Genomic DNA, 27,338 nt, shown 5'->3' with positions numbered 1-27,338 from the left:
AACAATCCCAAACGTATGTAATTTAACATCCAAATTCTAACAAAGTTGTGGACAAAAATTATAGTGTGCCATAATAAAACTTATTAGAACTTAAATAGTTAATAAAAGTATAAAAAAAAGTTACTATAACGATTTTTTAAAAGTCAATATCATCAGAGTATGAAAAAATGCAGTTATGTTATATAATTTGGTAACCATAACAGTGTTAGGGTTTTTCTGATATCTTTAATATTTTTACTGCATGTAATGAACACTTCTTTCTAAAAAGTGGATTATTCTCAGACCTGTAGAGTTGTTAATTTTAATACAATTAACTTTTTATGTGTCCTATATGAAATACCTCTGTGTTAGCACGAATGACCCTTAATCTATCGACAAGGTTATGCGCAATGTTCAAAACATACAGAAGTGAGCCTGCCTGGAGAGAAATAAAAAATAGGTTGCAGCCGCCAAATTAGCCTACTCTTCAAGGAACGACCACTCATATAAATTGAGGGAAAGAAGACAGAGCACGGACACTGGAAAGTTTTCTTTTCTCAATCGTATTATCAGGGACAGGAATGCTTTACCTGCAGACTTACTAAAGGCTTTACCAACAACCAAAAATGTATTTAAAAATAGGCTTAAGGACTTTACTAATAGACGGTAATTATACACAATATTTAAAGGGTGTAAATGATATTTTGTTATTGAAGTGTTGTATCAGTGAAGAATTATGTTGTGTCAGTGAAGTGTGTTGTGTAAGTGAAACGTGTTCCTGTCAGTAGAGCTTTATAGTTTATAGTGGCAGTGCAAAGTATTTGAACAGTGAAATGTTTTTGAAGTGTTAGTGAAATCAGGATAGAATCAGTGAAATGTGTCGTAGTTACAGTGCAGTGAGTGAGTTGACAGCGAAATGAGTGTAATGTTGAAAGGTACTTGTGCAGATATGAACATATAGGGTAAACTGTATAGTGATTGACCACTTAAGCTAATGAATAATAAAACAATGAAATAGCGGAAAACAGTGGTAACTTATTGAGAGAATTTTAAAGGCAATGGGTCAAGTGAAGATTCAGAAACAAATCAAAATCAATAAACAAAAGAAAAAATAAAATTTTAATGCAAAGATAAATTAAATAAACACAACAAGTCCACTTTTACAGTTATTGACCGTCTACTGCACAGTTATTGACCACACGCTTATTAGTGATTGACCGTCTACTGCACAGTTATTGAATACTCATTTATTAGTGATTGAACAACACATTTTCACAATTTTCACTTTTTTCTTGTCTGCTTCGTTTCTCTTCTTCTGATCTTTCTCATTAAGAACTATTCGCCACCGGCGTAGCTCTGTCGGCAAAGGTGTTTGCCTGCCGATCCGAAGTTTCGTTCGGGCGCGGGTTCAATTCCAGCTTGGGCTGATTACCTGGTTGGGTTTTTCCGAGGTTTTGCCCAACCGTAAGGCAAATTTCAGGTAATCTATGACGAATCCTCGGCCTCATCTCGCCAAATACCATCTCGCTACCATCAATCCCATCGACGCTAAATAACCTCATAGTTGATACAGTGCCATTAAATAACCAAGTTAAAAAAATAAGAAAAGAACTCTTCTCGCTGCCTTTTCTTTCATTTCTTATTCGCTTCCTTCCTTCTCTTGCCTCTTCTTCCATTTTTCTCTTTTGTGCCTTATCAGAAGCAAGTGTGTGTCATTTCTCTGATGTTATTACAAATGGCTTCACCCAGCACTGGACGAGGACCAAAGAACACTTTTCCTTCAACGGGATATTTGCTTCTGGACGCTAAGGTTGCTTTTAGGACACCAAACTTCTTGGCAGCTTCATTTAAATCAAATCAACTGTGGACAAGTTCTGTAGCGTTTCGTAAAGCTTCCCCTGTATAATGCACTTTACCTGGCTTAGGCATTATAATATAGTATCAGTCCTGTAAAAATCCCCATCATTTAACCGATAACATATATAGAATTGGAGCAAATTGGTCATTATTCTAACAAATAATTTATGAACGACCAATCACTGTAGTTTGCGGCCATTCACTTTATAGTGATTGACCACGGGGCATTTTTATGTCATATAAAAACTTTAACAAAATAATATTCTGTGGACGGAAACCTTATACCTTTTCTCACACTGTGAGTGTAAAAACGAGCACCAGAATTTATGTATCCTTTGCAGAATAAATAAATTATTGCGTGCATTATTCTTAGCAATTTCTCTAGTTACTTACACTTGTTTACGTTCAGTTGCATTTCCAATCGATTTCAGTCCTCTCAGACAACAGACACTAACTCAGTGGGATGAACAGCGACAACTAACCACAAATAAGGGTTGCTACTAGAGGTATATGCAGCAAAAAGTGAAATCACGATCGTGGTTTATTCACAATATACTTGAAAAAAGGAACCGGTCAATCACCGTATACTGGTCAATAACTACCTAGTTTACCCTACTCGTGGGTTTTAGTTCGAACTTAGATTTAAGATACAAATTAGATTTATTTTAAATGTTATTTTAAGTGACCGTGCTTCATTTAATTTAGGATATTCCCTGTTGTTATTATTATTATTATTATTATTATTATTATTATTATTATTATTATTATTATAAATTATTGTTAGTATTAATTATTAGTATTATTATTAATTGTATTTTTAATTAATAAGTTCATTATTGTCATTATTGAGTGTAATTAGTTACCACTGCCACCGGGTATATACCCATTGCAGTCTGAATAAATAAATATATGCATACATACATACATACATACATACATACATACATACATACATACATACATACATACATACAACATACATACATACATACATACATACATACATACAAGAACGCCTGCCCATACGTTGATTGAGAATCGGAGCTGATACCTTATTTCTTCAACTGCATGGAGATTTTCATCAGTCCACACATGCTGATTACGAAAATTCATAACACAATCTCTGTTGAAACCCGCTCATATCAGCAAACAGACTTTTGTTTTCAGTATTCCTTGCGACGATCATTATTCCAACAACTACGGTATGATTATCTGCAAGTGTGCTGTATTGTTGGATAGAAAAATGCATTGCCATGAATGGAAGTCACTTTGAGCTCCTCCTATGAACAAGTGTTCAGATCTCAGAAAGTATGTGTTGTAGGGCCCATGTTTATTAGACTTTTTTTCCCTTGTTTCGATGCATACTATCATCTCCTAAAATATTGGATACTTTTTTAACATCCTGTATATTCATTCACGAAAAATAAAATAGTACTTATCATTTTCGTAAATTTTACAGCTTGTAGAGTTTTCCTGTGAATTTCATTAGCAAGAGCTTTTTTTTTTTCACACATTACGTGAAGGGAATTTTTTCGAGAATTTCATTATCAAAAGATTCCTTTCCGATATATGACCAGCAAGATATAGTAATTTTACGACTTAGGTATCTGCATAATAAGACTTGCTTAATTAGTTTATCTGATAAGGTAGCCTATACCGTACTTAACGGCGCGAACTAGATCTATTAAGACGCATATCCTTTATTGTACACATCTTTTAGTTTAAAAAGTTCATTTCATCAAATACCTAAATTAATTAGGAAAGAATAACTTTTAATATTCGTCGAAACACAGAAATTCATTTTCAGGACGAAACGAAGAGTCACTTGAAACCTCAGAATCTCAGTCATATAACAAATCGTTACTAATGCCACAATTCTTAAATGATTTAACACTGTCTCAGTTTCCACAGCATCCCACGAAGCTTCGACCCATTTACAAACTCATTATTGGCGCGTAAGACGCCCTGCTTTTCAGATCCATTTTTAGTGGAAATAAGTGCGTCTTATACGCCAGTAAATACGGAGAAAATGTGGCAAAATGATGACTGAGCAAGTGGTCAAAATATACCCTAAGCTGTCTTTATCCCCGCAAATTACACTGAACAACAAATTGTTACTTTTTGTCTTGCTCTGAAATAAAAATAGGTGAATATTACTAATATGTGTGCCCTAAATCAGAATTTAAAATCTAAATTGCCCCATCACGTACCATTTTCCGGGGAAAGTGAATTGAATTTATTTAATGAAAAAAAAAAAACCCCATTGCTACTGATAAAATTACAACTAGTAGGGATTAAAAATGCCTCATCATTCTTGAAAAATGTGTACTGGGTACAAAAATGATGTTACATAGTTTGAAACACAAAAAACGCAACAACAATTAAAAAATCTCGGAATTTGAACTATCATTTAAGAGAATTTTTTGGATGACTTCCGCTTATAAGTAGACCCAGGGCTATCTTATACAAGGAATCAACAATAGTCTTCAACCATGCTGGATGATGATCTTCCTTTATATCGCCTTCCCATTTCAGATATTTCTTGATGAAATCTTTCCCCATGTTCGTCGCTTACCGCTCCAAGGTTAGGAGGAAAGAAATCCAAATGAGAATGTAAAAAGTGTATTTTGAGGGACATATTACACACCATTTCTCATATGCACTTAAAATGGTTCGATATAGTTGTCTGCCCTAGAATTTGCAAGAAGATTTGAGCAAACGTCTTTGTAAGTGCGCCATGCCATTTTTTTCTGTTTTTACTCAAACAAAGAGACAGCCACAACTTTGCGAATTTGTGGACTAATGAAAATGTCCTCTTTTAATTTGCCTTCACTCAAACTGGTAAACCTTTCTTTTAAATACTGAAAACCACATCCTTGTTTGTTCATTGCGTAGACCTCACTTTGAACTGTTATGAAATTTACTGAATAGAAGGGACCAATATCTGTTTATTTATTAGAAGTACAAAAGAACTACCAACCAACCATACGAAATCGGAAATAAGTCATAAACTCATAAAATGCATTAGCTTTTGTTTTGGTTTACAACCTCCAACCCGCGCCAGAAATTTCCTGGGACAGCGCTTATGATAATAATAATAATAATAATAATAATAATAATAATAATAATAATAATAATAATAAGGTTCACTCGATTGAGTATTTGTGTTTGAAATTGTTCACTCTTTGCTGTATTCAGATAGTGTTTTTTTCCTGTTCTTGCACTTCAGGAGATGATATCTGTCACATTTGTCGTTGCACAAACTACACACGCAGTTCTCCTCTGGGCTATGGAATCTTGTCGTTGCACAGATCTTGTGGTGGAATCCATGGATCGCGTGTCTGGTGATTGCATGTCTCTGCTGTTGGTTTTCTTTGGTCCAGTTTCTTTCTATCTTTGCGTCGACTCCATAGAATTCCAGGTCTATCTCGGCTCGTTTCCTTTCTAGCTCCTCCCGCAGTGTTTGGCAAGCTTTGGTGTTTGGTAGTGTCATTCTCAAGTCTTCGACGTAAGTTAGTAGTTCTCTCTCTCGCTAGGACGTATACCAGTCGATTTGGAGCTGTTGTTCCAACTCCTAGCACTCTTTTGAGAAATTTCGCCTTCACTTTTTCTATCCTTTGCAGATCCGTCTTTGATAATTTTTCCCATATTAGGTCAATGGGACAGCGCTTATCGAAAAATGAAATCATAGTATATCTTAAAACCATTACGTGATACGAAGAAAAGAGATGCATTTTCGGATTCAGCGTATACCAAACCATAAGGGACACAGTGTTTTAAGTTGGAGCAAAATTCTTGTTGTTCAGTGTTATCATTTGCTTAGCCAGGATTCGAATCACTGACTCCGGTACGAGAAGCCGATTCCTAAACTACTGTATAATAAAGAGTAGGAAAGTATTCACAATTTCGGGGCACCTTATATCGCACGGTAGGTCTCGTACTTAAAGACGTGGTGGTGTGGGAGGTTAAGATAAAACAGGACAAGCAGAATCGCCCCTCATTATTCGCTGAGAGGCGATCATGCACGTCTCGTGTTAGAAATCTGCTTCCCACGAAGTTCCTGACCTTGCACTACTTGCAGCCCAGAACAAACACCGCATGCCTGCTGCAGCGCGCAAGTATTGTTTCCGCAAACAACGCCAGCGCCGCGGAATGCTTTCTTTGACGTACGAGGCATTCGCGAGGTGAAGTGCCAGCACTGCTTTCAGATAGCCTTATAATCGAACATGTGGACGCTACAAGGCCCGCCATACGCACAGATGTGGCAAGGAGTCTGCGCAGTGCCTACTATCGGGGGCAGATAGCTTCCGCATACCTGACAATGGCTTCGCTCAGGTGAATTATGAGAAACGGGAGTACAGGAATGCTCGTATGTAATCATGCATGCACGTCCATTAGCACGTACCCTGGGGCCATGTCAATATCAACATAGAACTTTCACACACGGAGTATCGTATTCTCCATCGTAGTGATCAACATTGTAGCTGATACATAAATGAGGTTCACATTATCCACGCCGTGAGGATGTGTGACGAAACGGGAAGTTTGTTACGACTTAAGGGGGCATTATACTGAAATTACTAACTTCCATGTTTTTTTAAAGCTAAATTTACAAAACTATTATCACTGGTGTATTTGGTTAATAATAACACGTGTACAAAATTTATCCCCTTTAAGGTTTAAAGTCCCTTGCGCCACAATTTATCATTATTTTAACTGATATTCACTTATATGATTCTTTAGACTATACAGAATGTCCCATTTATCTTGTTCACCTATTATAACTTTTTTGTTTGGATATGAAGAGTTCGCGGGAAAAACGATGAATGTCACATTTCTGTTAAGGATTAGATAATGATCTAATTGAGTCTATAACTGCAAGATGTAGTGTTGTTTCTATAGAAAATAAAGGAAAGGATTACTGTATTCGTAGTGATAATTCTCCTTTTTATCATTTTTCATAAGAACAACATTAAATTTCGTAGTGATCCATTGAATTAGATAATGACATCAACCTTAACAAAACTGCGACATTCATCGTTTTTCCCGCGAACTCTTCATATGTATTGGAATTTTTGTTTTTGAGCGTTATGTTAGAACGAGGGGCTAACATGAGTGTGGAGATTTGGTGCATGTAATTACATTATCGTACAAGATACACGTGACGACATACATTTTTCAAATAGCACTACATACTTTAATCATGTTGCATTGATTACACACATTAAGACGAGTTCAAAAATGTATCACGTCAAATTCCTAATCAATAACAGCAACAAAACGAAACAAAAACGTACTTCCAATGTGATAATGTTATGCTTTGAGAGTCACAGAAGATGTTCCACATGGTCACATTAATGCACATTCGAAGGCGTTCCCCGAAAGACCGTATGACTGCCCTGCACGTTGCTGACTGAATGGACACACAAGTCGAATGCTTTGCTGCATGTCGTCTGGTGTTGTCAGAATGTTCTGGTACACACTGCCCTTTACAATTCCCCATAGGAAAAAGTCGAGTGGAGACAGGTCCGGAGAACGTGCAGGCACTGTACGTGGATTGTGACGTCGACAGTTGTTCTGGTTTATTTACATGTTAAGACAGCAAACACACAACACACGACGTGTACGGACGTCAATCGTCTTTCGTTTTGTGTAAGTTAATGCACAAGATGAATGGGGCACCGCAACAAACGGCACATTCTGATGTCATTCATTTTGCATTTTGTTGTTATTGATTGGGAAGGTGACATTGTGATACATTTTTGAACTCGTCTTAATGTGTGTGATTAATGTAACATGATTAAAGTACGTAGTGCTAATTAAAAAATTGATGACGTCACGTGTATCTTACACCATAATGTAGTTACATGCACCAAATCTCTACACTCATGTTAGCCCCTCGTTCTAACATAACTCTCAAAAACAAAAATTCCAATACATATCCAAATAAAAAAGTTATAACAGGTGCACAAGATAAATGGGACACTCTATATATACTGTACATTGGAACAAACATTGCTATTGGGTTTTGCTGTAGAGTGTGTCGGTAAATTACTAGGAATAATTTTTTATGACTTAATATTTTTATTTCTTATTCTTTTATAACAAGAAATTCTAGTATTTACTGATTAATTTTACAGCAAAATCTTATAGTAAGTTTTGATCCCAAGTATATAAGGATCCATATAAGTGAATACAAGTTAAAAATAATGCAAATTGTGGCGCAAGGGACATTTTATACAAAGCGATTCAATATTTTAATAATATATTATAAAATGCAAACTACTTAGCATAGGCGGATGAGAGAAAAGAAAAATGCAGAAAGAAAGAGTAAACAAGGAAGATAAGCGAGAGAAATGAGAGCAACCAGAAAAGAAAACAGAAATAAAGCGAGAAGAGTAAGAAGTAGAGTAATCTAGCAAAGAATATAAATAAGGGAAAATCAAAGAAAACAAATGATAAAAAGTGATGCCATAAACAAAACAAATCCAAAGAAACATAGGGAAAGAAAGAAACGACGACAGACCGTTAAACAGAAAAAAAGGAGAAAGCTACAGGGAAGAAGCGAGACACAGAAATAACAGGAGATAGCAAAAGAGAATAGAATAAAGACAAAGAAAATGAATAACAGAAGACACATAATACCAGAGATAGCAGTGTATGAAGGACATACTGAAGAGAGAAAAAATAGAAAAAGGAAGGATCAGAAGAAAAGAAAGAAGAGACAAGAAAGATAAACGATGGGTAACAGAAGAGGGAATACGGGACGGAACAAAAGGAGAAGAGACATAAATAAGGAAATAGGAAGACATACAATGAGTAAGAAATAAAAAAATGAAGAAAAAAAGGATTGTGAGATAAAATAAATTCAGAAAGGAACGTGTCGCTAAAACTAGAAGAAAAGAGAGAAGGAATATTAGTTACAATGGTATGGACGTATAGAAGGAATGGAGCAAAATAGATATCCAAGGAAATCTTACTACAAGCCGAATGGACAAAGAAGAAGAAGACAAACTATTCACGGAAAGACCAATTCATGGACCTCCGTCTATTATTATTATTATTATTATTATTATTATTATTATTATTATTATTATTATTATCATTATTATTATTATTATTATTATTATTATTATTATTATTATTATTATTATTATACAAAGAAAATTTATATCTTTTTGTTCATTCAGATTTCTGCCCATTAATTCTGGGTATAGTTATGAGAGAAAATGTGAATATTTTAATTATCAAAACCTATATGCTAGACGCCATGAGCTAGATTATCTGTTCTTTTGTAAGGTCCTCAAAGATGATATATCCTGTGACTCCTTCTTAAACAATATTACCTTAAGTATTCCGTCGAAAGATATGAGAGCCCACAAACTTTTCTATATTAGAAATTCGAAATTTCTTTCACCAGTCTCCAGATGCATTAAAAATGCCAACATGCCTGGCTGCGAATTCGATCCCTTCAATGTATAGACTTAGTTTGCTCTTGGCAACGATTTATCATTTATTTATTCTTTCAGACATTATACTTAATTATCATTCACTATTATTCTCATAGTATTCTTGATTATTTATCTTAAAGTCATCCATTATTCTCCCCATTCATCGTCATATTGTCATTAATTAAAATAATTGTCTTAATGTGTAATAATTATGTTGTGCACTTTTTCATTATTTTGTCATTATCAATATTGTCGTATTGTAATTATGCTTTGTGCTGAACTGTTATTAGCCTCTGGCTGTTGTAAAGCACAATAAACAATAGCAAATAAATAAATAAATAGTAAAGAGTAAAAATAAAATTATTATTAAAAAATTAATAGTAGTAACAACAGTGTTAGTACTACAGAAGGTAAAGAATGAATCGTTGCGTCAAATGTTGACTGTAAATGAAAGGAATTATTATTATTATTGTTATTATTATTATTATTATTATTATTATTATTATTATTATTATTATTATTATTATTATTATTAAACTTCAATGAACACTTTTAATCCGGAATGTTGTTACAACTGATTCGGCTAAATTATAAAGTAGGCTTATCCTACGCAAAGTTACGAATAGTTATGAGAAACATCAATAATATCTCTAAATTAAATTACTCAGATAAATTACATACTCCTATCCATATATCACATGGAACTCCTTTTTACTGTTGTAATAACAGGTTCCTCGAGAAACAACCATTCACGGGTGGTCGCAATCTTTTGACACCAAGCTGCATTCCAGCCGCGGAAGAATCTCTGTGAGGCCACCAGACACTAATCCCCTCCTTGTGCAAGAAATGGAAGACGAATCCGAAGTTCCATTTCAGTCAGAAATGCGTCCAACTAAACTATTTATTCCACAATGCGAACGAATATCAACAAAACAACACTTCAACTCAATATCCCTTAAATACAAATTATAGAGCACGGAAATCATTATTTGAACACAGATTTCTTGATTACAACCATCAACGAAACACAATGGCACTGGTTATAGTATGTCATTAAGTCAATGCACACAGAAAATTGTACGTTTGGTAAACATAGGGTTGCTTACCGTTGGGTAAGGGGTCGGTGACGGCTTTCACGTCTATTGTCAACTCTATATTTCATACGCACAATGACTTTTGCATCAGCTGTCTGATTGCAGGCAGCGATAACATTAAATGCGTTGCTCTCCAAGGCTGTATACTGCATATAAACCAGCCCTGGACATAAAGGGGAAGTGAAAGGGAAGGTATAAACCCCCGTCCCTGCCCTTTTCGCTTAGAAGCAAACGCACAGTGGTGGATTTTAGGCAACCAGCGAGAGCCGAAAGTTCGTAAAACCTATGATATCTGCCTTATACAATCCGTCACTGAGCATTGCTTATCTTCCTGTCTGTTCATATCGGACCAAAACATTATTGTCTCAGCCGGAGAAGGTTGAGTAGGGAGTTAAGTGACTCGTTTGAGGTATTAATGCTCAGGCCGGGTATAAACGGAACTGTTGTCTGCCAGTTACAGTATGGCTAACACGAGTGATATAAAATGAGCCCATTTACTTCTACAACAGTCTAATTGGACGGAGTTACGCAATAAGAGACCAAGCGCCAAAAACTTGTTTCGAGATATTGGCTATTGAAATAAATGTTTTTTTTATAAAATATTTAATACAAAAAGTATTATAACATTCATACTATTACAAAAAATAGCACAAATAATACCAAAAAAAAGGCAAACTGATTTTTAAGAGACTAGCAGTTGAATTAACATTTCAAAGCAAAATAAATAAATGAATTTTATGCAATAAACGAATTTTTGCTTATAAATAGCAGCAAAATTCAGATATCGCATTCTTGATTTTTTCTGAGTTAAATTAGCCTGCTATCAACAGATTTTGGAAAAACTGTATCTCATTTTTCTGAAATTGTCGGTTGGTCTATTATTCCGTAACTCTGTCCGATTGATAACTGCGTTCTGTAAATTTGTACATTCTTCTGTAATTTCATCCCTCTTTGCCCCAAAAAATTTTCCTAAGCACCTTATTTCCGAACAGTCTTAACCTCTGTTCCTCTCTCAAAGTGAGAATCCAAGTTTCACAACCATACAGAACAACCGGTAATATAACTGTTTTATAAAATCTAACTTTCAGTTTTTTTGAAGCCGGACTAGATGACAAAAGATGCTCAACCGGATAATAGCAGACATTTCCCATATTTATTCTGAGTTTAATTTTCTCCCGAATGTCATTTATATTTGTTACTATTTCTCCAAGATATTTGAATTTTTTCACGCCTTCAAAGGATAAATTTCCAATTTTTATATTTCCATTTGGTACTATATTCTGATCACGATACATAATCATATACTTTATCGTTTCGGGATTTACTCATTTATAACATACCGGTACCATATTAGTCAGCACAGAGATGTCATAGGAGTGGATCGTGAAGCCTTCTCAATGATCTTAGTAATGATAAACTTGCAACGAAGTAAGTTTATTTAATCCTGCTATAGGATAAAGCTGCCTATTTCCGTGACATCCCTAGTCCCGTGATACTTTTTTAAAACTGAATGTCAGTCAACGTTTTGCCGTTCGACCATAGCGTCAGACATTTTTCTCGAAAGAGTGCATCTTTCTCCTACTTTTGAGATATCGATAACTTCCTAGCAAGATACGCAATCCCGTGACATTCAGTGGAAAAAATGTATCACGGAATTAGGCAATTTTACCCTACTCTATAAATATGATATGCATTAAAATATGACTTTCTTCTAGAAAAATATTTGTTTTTATTTCAGTTTTTTTAGAACGAAACATTCGTTTACTTTGTGTTTTTTTAAAATGTGTTGAAATTTTAGATCCTTTTGCGGCATTTAAAATTAAAGAAAAATGCTTACAGTATAAATATTTCTTTTGTATAAACTATTAAAGCTAAATATTTATATACGTGATTTATTTAATTTTGCACCATCGAAATAACTCGCTAAGTGACAAGTGAACTACCATTCTGCACCAGCTGTGGTCGTATGAAAAGGCTGAGCTGGAATCTGTATGAAGGAGCTTTGTCAGGCTTCGTGGAATCAATTTATCACGAAAGGAGTGGGTAGCACATCAAACATATTCACTTCTTTATGTCCTTATATGACACCCAGCTTCTATACACCTGCACAATCGTCATGGGAGGTTAGATAGACAAGCGGCATGCGCCACAAAAATATGAGGCTGTCAAGCTTCCGGATTCCATGAAGATGATGCTTACGACTGAATTTATCTCGTTGTTTATTATTTAATGTCTCTGCCTCGGCTATAAAAGGTAAATTCATAGTAGTAGACAAGTAGACAAGTTTTTATGGATTTAGACATACTTTCCTTACTTCTTCTCTATGTCTCTTCATAAAACGGAGAAGAAAAACGACAATGTACCGTCCTTAAATGGACTATTACAACTTTAACTTTTTACATTGTGTACGAGTATACAAGGTGCAATCAATATATTTCCGAACTGCAATTGTAATTGCACCATCGAATATACATGCTGATGTCATTGAATATCATTTCTTCCATGTCTGTAGACTCCAATCTCACAAACAGCGTCAGATTGTCTTTAAGAACTGAACTTCTACACATGGTTTTGTGTAAACATGTCAAGGACATATTGCGATACTTTCTGGAATCTCTCCATTTACGCCTTATGGCTAGTCTTCTTCTCTGTCTTTCAAGTGATGCATTTACTATAGATTCCAGGCGTTTCCCTGGTTCCAGATAACTTCTCCGGTTGCTATGTCCTGTGTGCTGCCTATATTCAGGACAATACGGATATTTATTGAATGTTTTTTTTTATTGGGTTATTTTACGACGCTGTATCAACATCTCAGGTTATTTAGCGTCTGAATGAAATGAAGATGATAATGCCAGTGAAATGAGTCCGGGGTCCAGCACCGAAAGTTACCCAGCATTTGCTCATATTGGGTTGAGGGAAAACCCCGGAAAAAACATCAACCAGGTAACTTGCCCCGACCGGGATTCGAACCCGGGCCACCTGGTTTCGCGGCCAGACGCGCTGACCGTTACTCCACAGGTGTGGACTATTGAACGTCCTTATATATATATATATATATATATATATATATATCAGTGGCGTACGGTAGCGTGACGTGAAGGGAAGCGGTGCCTGTATGTATGCCATTGCTCGACTGGGCTTCGATGCCTGTTGCCTACATACAGGGTTTCCATGGAATTTCTTCCCCGAAAACCGCACGTAGCTGATAAATAAATACATACATACATATATATACATACATTTTTTCTTATATATAAGAACTCGGTCACAAGCTTCACTGTACAATGCACGAAGCTGAACTGAAATTATTATTTAGGCATGATGATAATGATGCTGACGCGTTAATAGTAACAGCAACGACGACAATGATAATATTGATGTTAATAATCATCATCTTCCAAACATGTAGCCTATTAGGCTATTCTAAAACCAAGTGATCTGTTACAATCTCACATCAGTGCATCTTTTCGTCGAGCGAAAAATAGATCTTTTTCCTTAAGGATATATTGCACAATCTGTTTAGGGATGCGTCTTCTCTCCAAGCTTCTAACATAATATCCCAATTTAGCTTTAGATTGTTTACATACTGTAGAACTGGTTCTATTTGAAGTCGTTTCATGATTTCTTCATTCCATTTATGATCCTATGCTGTTTGGCTGTTTCTGACTTTACGAGGGCTGCACCGGGGACAAGTCCATACACTTAGGTATGCTTTGGCCCATACGCGATGATTGTCGAAGTTCGACAGGTGGCCTGGGTGGCATTCTTGAATCCGATGCTAACAGGTGGGCCATTCTGTCTCAGCCCCAGGTCACGTTTCGCGGACGAATAGCTCGATAAGGCCCCAGGAGCCCACAGCAATTCGGTCATATGTTTTAAATCTAATATCAGATATTTTAGCATCGAAAAATTTCAGAAATGCATCCATGGTATGTCAGATTTCAAATATGAAACAAACCTGAAAGCAATGCAATTACACTTTCTGAGATGACACAGTAAGAATCCTACCTTGATGAAAATAATTCCGGCAGTTTTCTCTTGGAACTTACATATAATTAAAATAGCCGCATACTAGCCATACCAACACATAATACATCATCGTATTCATCATCATACACAATTTCGCTATCGCGCTTGTGGAATACCCTACCCAGTGACATCAGAGAATGTCGGAATTTAGCAGTGTTCAAAAACAAACTTATTAAGCATTTTCTTACTGCGTAGAGTAGGTTTAATTTTTACTTAATTAATAAAAAATATTCCTTTCTTTTAACTTCTATAATAAACTGTCTAGCCTTTATTAATCAGTTAATATTTTAGTACTTTCATTTTTATTGTATTTGTAAGTTTAATATTAGTTGTAATTATAATTGTAATTGTATTCAGCATTTTCTTACTGCGTAGAGTAGGTTTAATTTTACTTAATTAATAAGAAATATTTCTTTCTTCTTAACTTCTACAATAAAATGTCTAGCCTTTATTAGTCAGTTAATCTTTTAGCACTTTGATTTTTATTGCATTTGTACATTTAATATTAATTGTAATTATAATTGCAATTGTATTCTTTATATTGTAGTGGCAATCCTCTGGTAGATGGGAAGAGAAGGCCTGATGGCCTTATCTCTACCAGGTTAAATACATAATTGATTAATTAAATAAATAAATAATAATAATTTCGAATACACTTCATCTAAACATGTAAAATATAAAGAATTTGTACAGTACTTTGTAAACTATGAACTAACCTGGTAGCATAGGTAAATGAGAACGAAGTCTAATGGATGTCTAACAACATTAAGTCGCTGTGCTGCACGCACATTTCTTATTCTATTTTCATTTATAAATAATGCATTTCATATTTGCTTATGTAACAGCAGTGGGAACAAGGCAGCAGCTTATTTTGAAATGTAGTCCTGACTTTGCCCTAAGCGACGAGTAAACTCGTCAAAAACAACGGTCAAGAGAACCTTGCTTCTCACAAAGTTGTGAACTAATGACCTCTCAAATGTAAAGTAGGAGTTTATTACTCATGGTCGAGTGACCTTGAAAACTATAGAGTTTACATGGTCAGTTTGCATAGGTTAAAATGACATATGCGTCATGCTTGCTTAATACTTGTTGAACCGTAGAGGATATTTTGCAAAGACTGCCACAGCAGAGACAAGTTTAAGAAAACAACCCCATAAGGTATTGACGACAGTTATAAAAATTAGGAATAATATTTCATTAGCTTACTGTATTTGAAAGTCTTGGCAACTATAATGAAAACCAGAATCATTTCTTTGTTTAATCCATTGAATTTTAAGGGTAGACTGATGTGAAATTTCAATTTTGTAAACTGTTCTAGGTAGATCCCTGAAATTTTGTACAGTTGTCCTGTCGCATATAAAAAGTTTCAGTACAAAGTTTCATTTCATTTGGTGTAGAAATATATGAATTACTAACAATTTTCTAATTTTAAAGTGTGTAAATTTAACTTTTCGAAAAATTGCTGCTCCTCTCACAAATTCAAATATTTTGGCCTAAAATTTTGTTTACATACTTGTCAGACCCTCGGAAATAAAACTTACTATAATTTATTATTTTACTAAAAAAATTATTAAAAATATTTTATGCTCGACCATGCCGAAACGTAGTAATTATACACCTGGTAGCAGACCTTTAATGCATGTCATTAAAGTACACCTACTCATTAAAGGTCACGTCTTTCAGCCAATGACGACTCAGGTTACAACTGTTCAGCCAATGACAGGTCAGCTTTCTACCGTTATAAAACCGCAAGTATCGATTATTCTCGGATATGCAATCGAAAGAGAATTAGCGAAAAGTCACGGAGGCTGGAAATGCAATACTGTCACAGAAGGTTATGTTCTGTTACTATAATAATTAGCGTTAATTGTAAATAATATTCAAATAAATTCAATTTGTCATCTCGTTTTTCAATGTCTAATTTAATTTCAATGTTATCTCTGTAGGTTCTTATGGCCTAGCAAGGTCAATGTGGATATCTGTTCCTCGGAAAAAATCAATACTTTCGCGTCTGCGCACATCCCACAACATACGGAACATTGCTGAAGATCAGATACAAAGAAAATTAATAATATCAAGTTAGAAATATGGTCGAGCATAAAAAGTCGTATGAAACTCGCCTATAATGGTAATTAAGAAGCTCGTATGAAAATTATGAAACTCGCTTGCGCTCGTTTCATAAATATCCATACTCACTTCTTAATTACCTTCATTATAGGCTCGTTGCATAATGTACTATTATGCACTAAGGTGCAAAAACAGAAAAAAAATTCAACCCGAGCATAAGGAAAAATTAATATTAAAAAGAATATGAATGTGAGGTATAATTCTGATAGTAAGTTTTGTTAAGAACACATCAAAAACCACGTACAAAAATCATGCATGTAGTAGTACAAAATTTGTAGGAACTTACTTACTTACTTTTAAGGAACCCGCAGGTTCATTGCCGCCCTCACATATGCCCCCCATTGGTCCCTATCCTGAGCAAGATTAATCCATTCTCTATCATCACATCCCACCTCTCTCAAATCCATTTTAATATTATCTTCCCATCTACGTCTCGGCCTCCCTAAAGGTCTTTTTCTCTCCGACCTCCCAACTAACACTCTATATGCATTTCTGGATTCGCCCATACGTGCTACATGCCTTGCCCATCTCAAACGTCTGGATTTAATGTTCCTAATTATGTCAGGTGTAGAATACAATGCGTGCAGTTCTGCGTTGTGTAACTTTCTCCATTCTCCTGTAACTTCATCCCACTTAGCCCCAAATATTTTCCTAAGCACCTTATTCTCAAACACCCTTAAACTATGTTCCTCTCTCAAAGTGAAAGTCCAAGTTTCACAACCATAAAGAACAACCGGTAATATGACTGTTTTATAAATTCTAACTTTCAGATGTTTTGACAGCAGACTGGATGATAAAATCTTCTCAACCGAATAATAACAGACATTTCCCATATTTATTCTGTGTTTAATTTTCTCTCGAGTATCATTTATATTTGTTAGTGTTGCTCCAAGATATTTAAACTTCTCCACCTCTTCAAAAGATAAATTTCCAATTTTTACATTTCCATTTCGTACAATATTCCTGTCACGAGACATAATCATATACTTTGTCTTTTCGGGATAAAAAATTTGTAGGAAGAGTAGCATTTTTAGCAATGCAAAATGACCTTCGCAACAGAATAACCTGCTGTGTGCACCACGCTCCGACTTCCTTTTACCCTCGGGAAAGCGCGATATTCGATGTCATTATGAAGCTTTGCCAACGAGAACATTATAATGTTTATGTAGAAGCTCTCCCAATTGAGCTAGCCAGCCTTGAAATTATTACAAAGTAACAGTTGCTGAATTTTTCAAACAACCACTTTCAGTATTCGGCGCCATATGTACTTGAACTCTGTAGAGAGTACTCATATTTCTACTACTAATAATCCATAGCGCCACAGCTCTTGAAGGGTCCTGACCGACCAGCCGGCTGCTGATCTCACGTTCACTTGCCAAAGCAAAGGTGGACGATCATCCAACCAGAATGGAGGTATCGTGTAGTTAGCAAGATTATCCCCCAGCCGTTATAGTTGACCTTCGCAAGCGGATTTCATTACCTAACGTAGCTCCCCAAGTGCATCACGATGCTGGGTGGGCAACAGTCCTATACACTGGCCGAAATTTCATGAGAAAATTTCTTGCTCATGAGGACTCGAACCAGCGCGCATTCTAGGCAGGATGCCTTAGATCACGATGACACAGCGGGGACATCTCTACTACTATTTTAACTAAAATTTACATTTTAACTTTTCAATAATAAGTGGTAGTTATTAGATTACGTCTATTTTTGGCTTCTCCTTTCCAAATTCTCCTAAGTTCATTCAGCGGAACGGTAAAAAACGGAGAGAACAGTGACCAACAGTTTTGTCGCTCAGATTCTTCCTCATTGTCCCAAATTCCCTTGCAAGATCGGGTACCATTCAATTGTTTCTCATCTAATTATCATCTATCATCATCAGAAGTAAATGTGCGTGACGAATTTATTTGTACGTACCAGGCAGGTAGATTCCAGACATCAGAAACTTTTCAGGTAATTCCATGATAGTTTTCGGGGAAATCAGTTGTTCTTCCTCGTGTTTCTTCGTCATCGTATCTGTAAAGAAGAGACAGAATTTATTATAAAATCTATTTTGTAACGATAACTGTTTTTCACAATATAAATGAGAACTACGAATTTTTTTCATTAAGCTCCTATATCATTTTAAATCGTATTTGTATACCAATGTCATGTTGAAGGGAGACTTAAATAATTTTATTCGTAATTTCTGATCCGGAATTTGGGGGTTCTGCTTCCCTTTAAAACATTCCACTGAAATATAAAAACTGATGTAACCTTCTGAAAGAAATATAACTTCCTAATCTTTCCGAAATAAATCTTAAGGTTTTCTATACTCCTTATTTCAAACTTTTAAAATATTTTCCTTTCTCCCAGTGTATTGCTAAACTTTGTTTTAAAATTGCGCTACCTGATTCAATGATTTATTCATACTCCAGTATGTGTATAAAAAGAAACATATTTCCCTTTTATTTGACGTTTAAAATCTTTCAGATTAACATCTTAACATACTCTCAATTCTTATCATACACTCAATAATTGAGCATAAATAATATAATTCATCTCTGGTGCTCTGGTATCCTGAGGGGAAATAATTTAAAGTACCGTAAACTTGGCCACAAGAAAGAAAGATTTAAATCATGATATCAGCCCTAATTGTGGCTTAGAATTATAAAAAAAATATTTAAGAAATGGAGAAAAATGAATTAACTTAAAAAATATACTTAGTATATCTGATATAATTTAATTTTTTTGTAGTCAAAGTTACCCTAGTGGTCAAGTTTACCCAGTTTACGGTACTGTTCATTATTACATTAACATTTTGACATTCAATATCATCCACACCCAAAATTCCCTGTTTAAATTTTTTTACGAATAGGCTTACGGAATTCGCATTTACACATTCAGTTTCACACTCTATTGACTTTGCTGAAAATGTTTGACTAAATACATCAGGAGTTATCTTGTGCACGTAGCTAGAAACACAGAAACAAAGGGAAAACTGAAGTCAACACAACCATTCATATCTTTCTACAATGATTACCGAAATGAGAAGTCTTCTAAGAAGACTACCCAGTGGGTTTTATTTTCTAAAGTATTTGCTAGTTGTTATTGAAATTTTGGAAGGGTCACTCGTAATAAAATCTATACAACTGAATTCAATTTGGTAACAAAATATGTAAACACTTAAAAACGGAGATAGGAAATTGTGAAAATTGGCCAAAGTTCTTGCAATATACAGGATGGAAATGAAAGGGACGATAGGGTACATGTAACTAAACAAAAAAAAACTTATATTATGTTTTGCGATTAAATGCATGGTTAATTAGAAAATTAAGTTTGAAGTTTCAGCAGTCCGTCAACATTGTCGCTAACACACTCTACTCGTGATAGAGATGTAAGAGGTCAACGACCTCGGTGAGTCTGAGTAGGTGAGCTGCTCTCTGCCAAAACGTTGCCACTTGTTCGCTTCGTACCACCACTTGAGGGTTTTAAATTAAATTTGCACGAAAACCGTGCAAGCTAATGAAATACGCCAGAGGGATAAATGATTCCTTATTAGTTTCCTATCGATATGGACAAAAATCACGATCCTACTCGCAATAGTTACCGAATAAGAGATTGTTAAATATTAGGGGGGGGGGATTTTTTCTGAAAAAAAAATCTATGAACTTTCCACCAATGTGATATTACAGTTTTTTGTTACATATAACATGAGCTATTCGCTCTGGAAATCTGCAAAAGCTATTTCACTTTAACTCTCTATAGGGAAATTAATGTAACTTTTTTTTCCCCGAATTTCGTTTATAACTACAGTTTATAGGCCCAGATTGTTTAAGTATAGTACATAAGAATCTTGTCTCTACTGATTACTCAATGACTCAAATAATATTTTTGAAAGAAATCCAAACTGAAATTTGGATTGTTTTTATGTTTATCAACAGTAATCTCAATAGAGGTTTTGATTTATCTAGAGAAAATCAAAACTCGAGTGGAATTTAATTGACTATTACACGATTAGAACAAAGTATATAAAGATTAGAAGAAATAAAGTACTCTAATACAATAAAATGTTAATTGACTTACTGAAATTCTATTTCACTAATGTTAGCTTCAACAAAACGTTTGAACGGAGCCGCCATTTTCAGTTGACTGTCTATGCTGTAAACAAATGATGATCGCAAAACATGTTTTATAGCACCGTAAAGAATTTGCAGTTTGAAATGTTGACAAACAAGGAAACAAATGGTAGGAAGGTGATAAAACACAAAAGAAACTATATAAAGATTAGAAGAAATAAAGTATTCTAATAAAACAAAATAGATATTAACTGACCTACTAAAATTCTATTTCATTAATGTTACCTTCACCAAAATGTTTGAACGGAGGCGCCATTTTCAGTCCACTATCTATAAGGGAAACAAATTACGATCGCAAAGCATGTTTTATAGTACCCTAAAGAATTTGGAGTTTGAAAGGTTGGCAAACAAAGAAACAAATTTTTACAATTCATTTTGGTTTTCAGATAAATCTATTCAATATGATACATTTATTTTAAATGCTCAATCAATATGATTTATCAATTTTAACTAATTTATCTTTACAATAAGTGGTATTTTAACAAACAATGTAACATGAGTTATATGTAGGCCTATTAATATTCACATCCACAATCTTAAATTTCATACTTTATTTTTCGGCAGAACAAAGTACATAAATTCAAAATGGAACATTTCTACCAATAAGTTTTCCACTACATAGAACTCATGATAAAATCAATCAACTTTGTTATGTAGGCCTATATTACTTACAATTTAATGGATTAAGTTTAGATTTCGTCAATTTTCAAATATATAATAGTGCCGTACAGGCGAAAACGTTCATATCTATTTAAGATGTGATAGCAAATAATAAAATTTGCAAAAAGATAAATCATATTGATTGAGCATTTAAAATAAATTTATCATAAAGAAACAAATGCGTAGGGTCATGATAAAAACAAACAAATGCTAGGGAAGCGATAAAATTGTGCAATAAGCAGCCATGGCTGGTTGAAAAACGTCCTTTCGTACCGTTTTATTGGTCAAAAGTAGTATGACGTAGTAAAAGTGTAATAGCGAAATCAATACCTGATATCAATTTGAGAGGAAATTTGTAATTTACAATAAGTATTAAATATGTAAGAAGAAAAGTTGTTGAGTAAACAAAATACAGAGTAAGTCTATATTCTGCTTTATTTGGTAGGTATTTGATTTACTACAATCTATACATAATCCCTGGCTTAACGTAAGGAAGGGAAAGCAATAAGCAAACAAGACAGTTGCACACATGTACGCATATCAGATGCGAACTGAATATTGTAATATGAAGCAGCTGGGTGGGAACTCCAACAAGAAAACTGCACTCGTACAAAAAGGGGAGACTGAATGAGTGGGCGGAACAATGGGGAGGCAGCTGCGAGCGGGGCGCACGTGTAAACAGTTGATTCTGACAGATTCTGGGATACGGTTACCTGCACTTTGGTGAAGTACTGATTCGGCTTCAAGGGCGGTGCGATCCCCTTTCTATTTACACTTTTGCTCCACACTCAAAAAGCACTGCATTGACCTCTTAAATTAATTTAAATAGACGTCAACAGGCGTAGACTGGGGTTAACACAATGACAACTTCAAATGAAGGGTTCAGAACCATAGTGGGCCAAGCGCCATTTACTAAAACCGTAGAAAATAAGGGTTAAAATGAAGTTATTACCATTATTTAATGGAAACATATAGCAAGTAAAATAAAGTATACATATTAAAACTAAATGATATGTAAATCTTCATTAAACTATGGTATTCACTTAACTTTAACTCTTGCTTTCTCCGTTTTTAATAAATGGCGCTTGGCCCACTATAGCTCTGAAGCTTCAAATACACTAATGTCAACAAACCACGAACACATAGGGTAAATGTAGTCCCCACATAGACTTGAGACAAGTATTTTAACGATCTCTGTGGCTGATATATTTGCAGAACTTTGTACGCCCTCCAAAACCATTTTAATGTGTATTTGGAGGCAAGGGTATGAAAGGAAGTTCAAGCATGCTTTAGCGGGTCATATGGTGTAAGTTAATGCAGCGTATAATGTATTGCGCAATGATTCATACCTTGTGACAAAGATTTTCGGAATCCCTCGCGTCCTTCTTAGTAGGGAGAGTAACACTGAAGATAATGTTCCAATTTTAAAATAAGAATAATAACGACCACTCCTTCGGTTCAGTGCTAGTTCTCAGAATCTACATAGTTCCCTGCCCAAAATTAGATCTTTCATAGCAAACCCAGCATTCTCCAATCTTCCCCCTTTCCGCCTTCTTCTCAGTATCAATATATTCGGCTTACGCTTGGGTTGATTACCTGCTTGGGCTTTTTCCGAGGTCATCGCCAACCGTAAGGCGAAAGTCAGGTGATCTGTCTCATCTCGCCAAATACCATCTCGCTGTCACCAATCCCATCGAAACTAAATAAACAAGTAGTTGACACAACGTCGTTAAATAACCAAATAAAAAATACCCTTATACACATTGATTCACGAGGATTTACCGTCCCTTACGGAGCTTATTTCCGAAGACATTCTGAGCAAAAAATGTCAATATAAACATTTGTCCCGTTTTCAATATTTTCATAATTAGGCAACACTAATTTGAAGCTGTTTATAAAATACCATTATTCTTGAGTTTTAAGGGTAAAAGAATATTACAGATGAAGAATGAACTATTCAGGAGTATAATTTCTTTAATTATCTAGTATTCTGAAGCTAAAATGTGTTGTGAATTCCATAGTTGCTTCGTACAGATATTTTTTTTTTTTTTCGTTTTTTAACTATAAAATTATATTTTCTTATGCATTTACCACAACAATTGGCACGCCACTCTTGTAAATTCTTTAAGATTGTACGTTAGGATGCATAATTAAACTATTAAGAATCAAGTTCCTACAGTCGTATGACTCGTAACAAGTTTTATGGTAAGTGCGTAAGAATGATGTCATTTTTAGTTAAAAATTGAAAAATAAAATCTGTACAACGCAATTAACAACACCTTTTAGCTTCAAAACACTAGCCAATTAAATAAATGACACTTCTGAATAGTTAATTCTCTATTTGTAACATTTTTTAACCCGTAAAAATAAAGTAAAAAGGTATTTTACTAACAACTTCAAATTAATGTAACTCTGAAAATATTAAGATTAGGACACATATTTATATGACATTTTTTGCTCAGAATGTCTTCGGGAATTAGCTCCGTAATTGACGGTAAATCCTAATGAATCACCCTGAATATTTTACTGTTGTCTATCATCTGGTATCTTCTTTTGACTTTTACTTTTTTCCGTTAACCATTCCTTCCAGTGAATCCTCTAGTAGGCAGTTTCTTCTCAGCTAGTGGCCCAGTCAATTTCTTTTCCTCTTCCTGATCAGTTTCAGCATTATTCTTTTTCACCCACTCTTACTAACTTAGCTTCATTTCTTATTTTATCTGTCCACTTCACAAATTTTATTCATTCTTCTCCATATCCAAATTTCAAATACTTCCAGTCGTTTCTCTACACTGAATCTATAGCCTACAGTGTTCTTAAACAGATACTATCACTTTATGAAGAAAACTACTATCAGAAACTACTATTACTACCCAGAAACTCCACCCGACAACTCCTGGGTAGCTCAATCGTTAGAGCGCTGGTACTTTCAAACCAGAGGTCCTGGGATCGATACCCGGCCCGGAATAATTTTTCTCTTGAAATTATTCAAGTCTTCTTCACAGGGAACTTTACCTGAAAAACTAGACTTGCATAAAATATACGTTACTGCAGGTACGTTAACAGAAAACCACAAGTCGAAGTCACACAGAGTTTTTGTACACTCGATGTGGGTTTCTGGTGTCTCGTCAGCCCACTTTAGTTGTGTGGATAAAAGGAAAAATTGAGACGGTGTCGGGTGGAGTTCCTGGGTAGCTCAGTCGGCAGGGCGCTAGTAAGTTCAACCAGAGGTCCCGGGATCGATATCCAGCCCCGGAAAAATTTATTCTTTGAAATTGTACGTTAAGTTGTTATTCTCGGGAATGCCTCAATTGCAATAAAAATTCAGGAAGGCTAATAAAATAAATACTGTTATACACTGACTTCAATCTATAGAGTGCATCTGAAATGAAACAATCATAAAAGCTATATGCAAGCGATTTACGCAATAAATGAGTTCGGAAGATAAATATAGAAAAAAACCTTCGTAAAATGTTCTTGTTTCGTAAGTGAATGGCTTCTTGTTATTTAACAGTTTGTGATAAACAATTATTTTGTTATATTCGGACAGATATACTTTACTGCTGCAATTACATTTTATTGCATCACGATTCGGTAAATTTAGTTAGTACCGAGTACTATGCTATCAAGATATCGTAAAGACAAACGAGGACAAGATACATTACGCCACACCACCAAATGGCGACGAGTTAAATGGAAGCTGTCCAGATAGACATTTGGATATTGACCCACTGACACTTCATAAAACTTTTATGCACATGGTTTATGAACTGCTTATGCTCTGCTAAAGGCGTTCGAGTCTAACGAGTCTAGTCTATTACAACACGGTTTACTGCCGGATGTACGAGATCTAGTTTCCAGATTTTTGTCAATTTTTTACTCCACTTAGCTGAAATTCACAACTAGTTAAGTCTCGCTGCAATTCTGCTGACCATACTTGAACCACTGCAGAAAAGTAATTACGCAGACTATAAACACTATTCCGTCGAATCCCGGCACTCAGACACTCGTAAATGAGTGCACCTCTGTACACAGTGTTGGACATTGTGCCACTGTCACATATTCTGTGACACAGTACATGAGGGTAGGCCACCAAAGGGAAACAGAGAAGGTAGAACTTAAACTGAGAGGGATTCAATCCGGCATCGGGACTGGAATCCAGTGTAGCTTAGTGGATAAAGCGTCAGCACATAGAGCTGAAAACCCGGGTTCGGGTGCCGGTGCCAGACAGAATTGTTCTCCGTTCTATCCATTCTTCACCATATGGCAGCCGCGGCGAAAATGCGACTCACGAGCACATTGTGGCTCGCAGTGCTTTTATCTCGCTTCCTACCTACAACCCCCGCCCTCTCACTCACTGGAGTCAAACTCCGTTCCATTTCTATTTGTCTCGGACCTGCGAGTGGCGTATCGTCGCAATATCTCTCTCGAAACCATGTACCTCTATAAAAAAAAACGAAAGTTTCAAGTATGATGGGAGGATGCATTCTTTTGCTTACAATATGATGAAAATATTAAATGTATGATTTGTTCACAAATATTACTAGGAAAACGGTTGTATAACATAAAACGGCATTATACGTTACTACATGTTACTGATGAAACATTAAAAGGCTAAGTATTATTATTATTATTATTATTATTATTATTATTATTATTATTATTATTATCATCATCATTATCACCTCTGTACGTCGATTCTTTTACAGCAGATGTACGAATAATGCGGTTAGATTTTCAATTTAAACTCACAGATTTACAATGTGACGTTAAATGAAAGCTAGATGTAAGGACTTGACAGATATTGAACTTTTCAAATCTTTGGAAAAAAATAAATATTTGAAGCTTCGTTCTTTCGCTTGCTCTGTTGAAGCCATGTTCGCTGTAACTTACGTTTGTGAAAAATTATTTTCAACAATGAAAATCGTAAAAATAAAATTTAGATCACGACTGACAGACAAATACCTTTGTGATCAACTACGATTGGCAGTAAGTGACATAATTCCTGATTTTGAAACTTTGTCGCAGAGACATTCTGAAGACAGTTAATTTTAGGTTGTGATAATGTGTCCTATGTTTTCTTGTTCATTTCTTTCTTCGTTATACGTCCTAAACATTAACTTCCCCTTCGGTTGTCCGCCTCCCTCCATAGGTGCTATGCACGTTGCAGCTTACACAGTGGCTCGGCGCACCATGGCCTTTTCGCCACGGCTGCCATATGGTAATGCAGAATTCCTGCACTGAAATATTATATGTAGTTCGGTACATCATAGAAATAAAATAGACTAGGATTATAGTCGGGGTTTTAGATACTATGTACAGTAGTGGCAAAAAAAAAAACGGACCGACCCTTGTAGCTGATTTCAGAGCCTTGTTCACTCCAGAGCGTCGGTGCATATTCCTTGGACCCGAAGCCACCTGTGCAGTTGAACAACAGCCACGCAGCTGGTTACTGTTTTCGTCCGGTTTTTTGGCCACTACTGACAAAATATTATGTCGCGCCGCGTCTGAACATTTTGTCAGTAGTGGCAAAAAAAACCGGACGAAAACAGTAACCAGCTGCGTGGCTGTTGTTCAACTGTACAGGTGGTTTCGGGTCCAAGGAATATGCACCGACGCGACGCTCTGAAGTGAACAAGGCTCTGAAATCAGCTACAAGGGTCGGTCCAGTTTTTTTTGCCACTACTGTACAAGCAGTCTTGGAATGAGATAAAAGTTCGTAGGTAAGTAATGTATACAGACTCAACATGATACTTAAATTGTAACCACAACAGTAATTTGCAGTACAAATTAATGTTTAAATAAATAGCTAATTGGAAGCTTAGTAAAATTAACAACAGCAATATACATGAATGTCTAAAACAGACGGCAAATCACAGGTTAACTAAAATTAACAACACCAATACAAATGGATTTGTGAAATAAATAGGAAATCAGAAATCACAAGTGTTTACAGAACTGACTGTCAATGTACAGCATTGCGTAATTTCGTAGAAATATGACGCACGACAATCTCGAATCAGAAA

The 27,338-nt window shown here is 35.3% G+C and overlaps 1 protein-coding gene across 1 annotated transcript in view; it reads right to left on the bottom strand.

Annotated features, from left to right (window-relative positions):
• LOC138716143 (puratrophin-1-like) overlaps nt 1-27,338 on the bottom strand; it is a 1,133,117-nt gene that overhangs the window by 591,390 nt on the left and 514,389 nt on the right. Inside the window, exon 3 of the mRNA XM_069848962.1 lies at nt 18,455-18,553. Coding sequence (XP_069705063.1) covers nt 18,455-18,553 — 99 coding nt within the window. The remainder of the gene's footprint in view (nt 1-18,454; nt 18,554-27,338) is intronic.

Source organism: Periplaneta americana, chromosome 16, assembly GCF_040183065.1.
Source record: "Periplaneta americana isolate PAMFEO1 chromosome 16, P.americana_PAMFEO1_priV1, whole genome shotgun sequence".
Lineage (NCBI taxonomy): Eukaryota > Metazoa > Arthropoda > Insecta > Blattodea > Blattidae > Periplaneta > Periplaneta americana.
The sequence above is the reverse complement of the archived record's forward strand: the minus strand, read 5'-3'. Positions and strand labels throughout refer to the sequence as shown.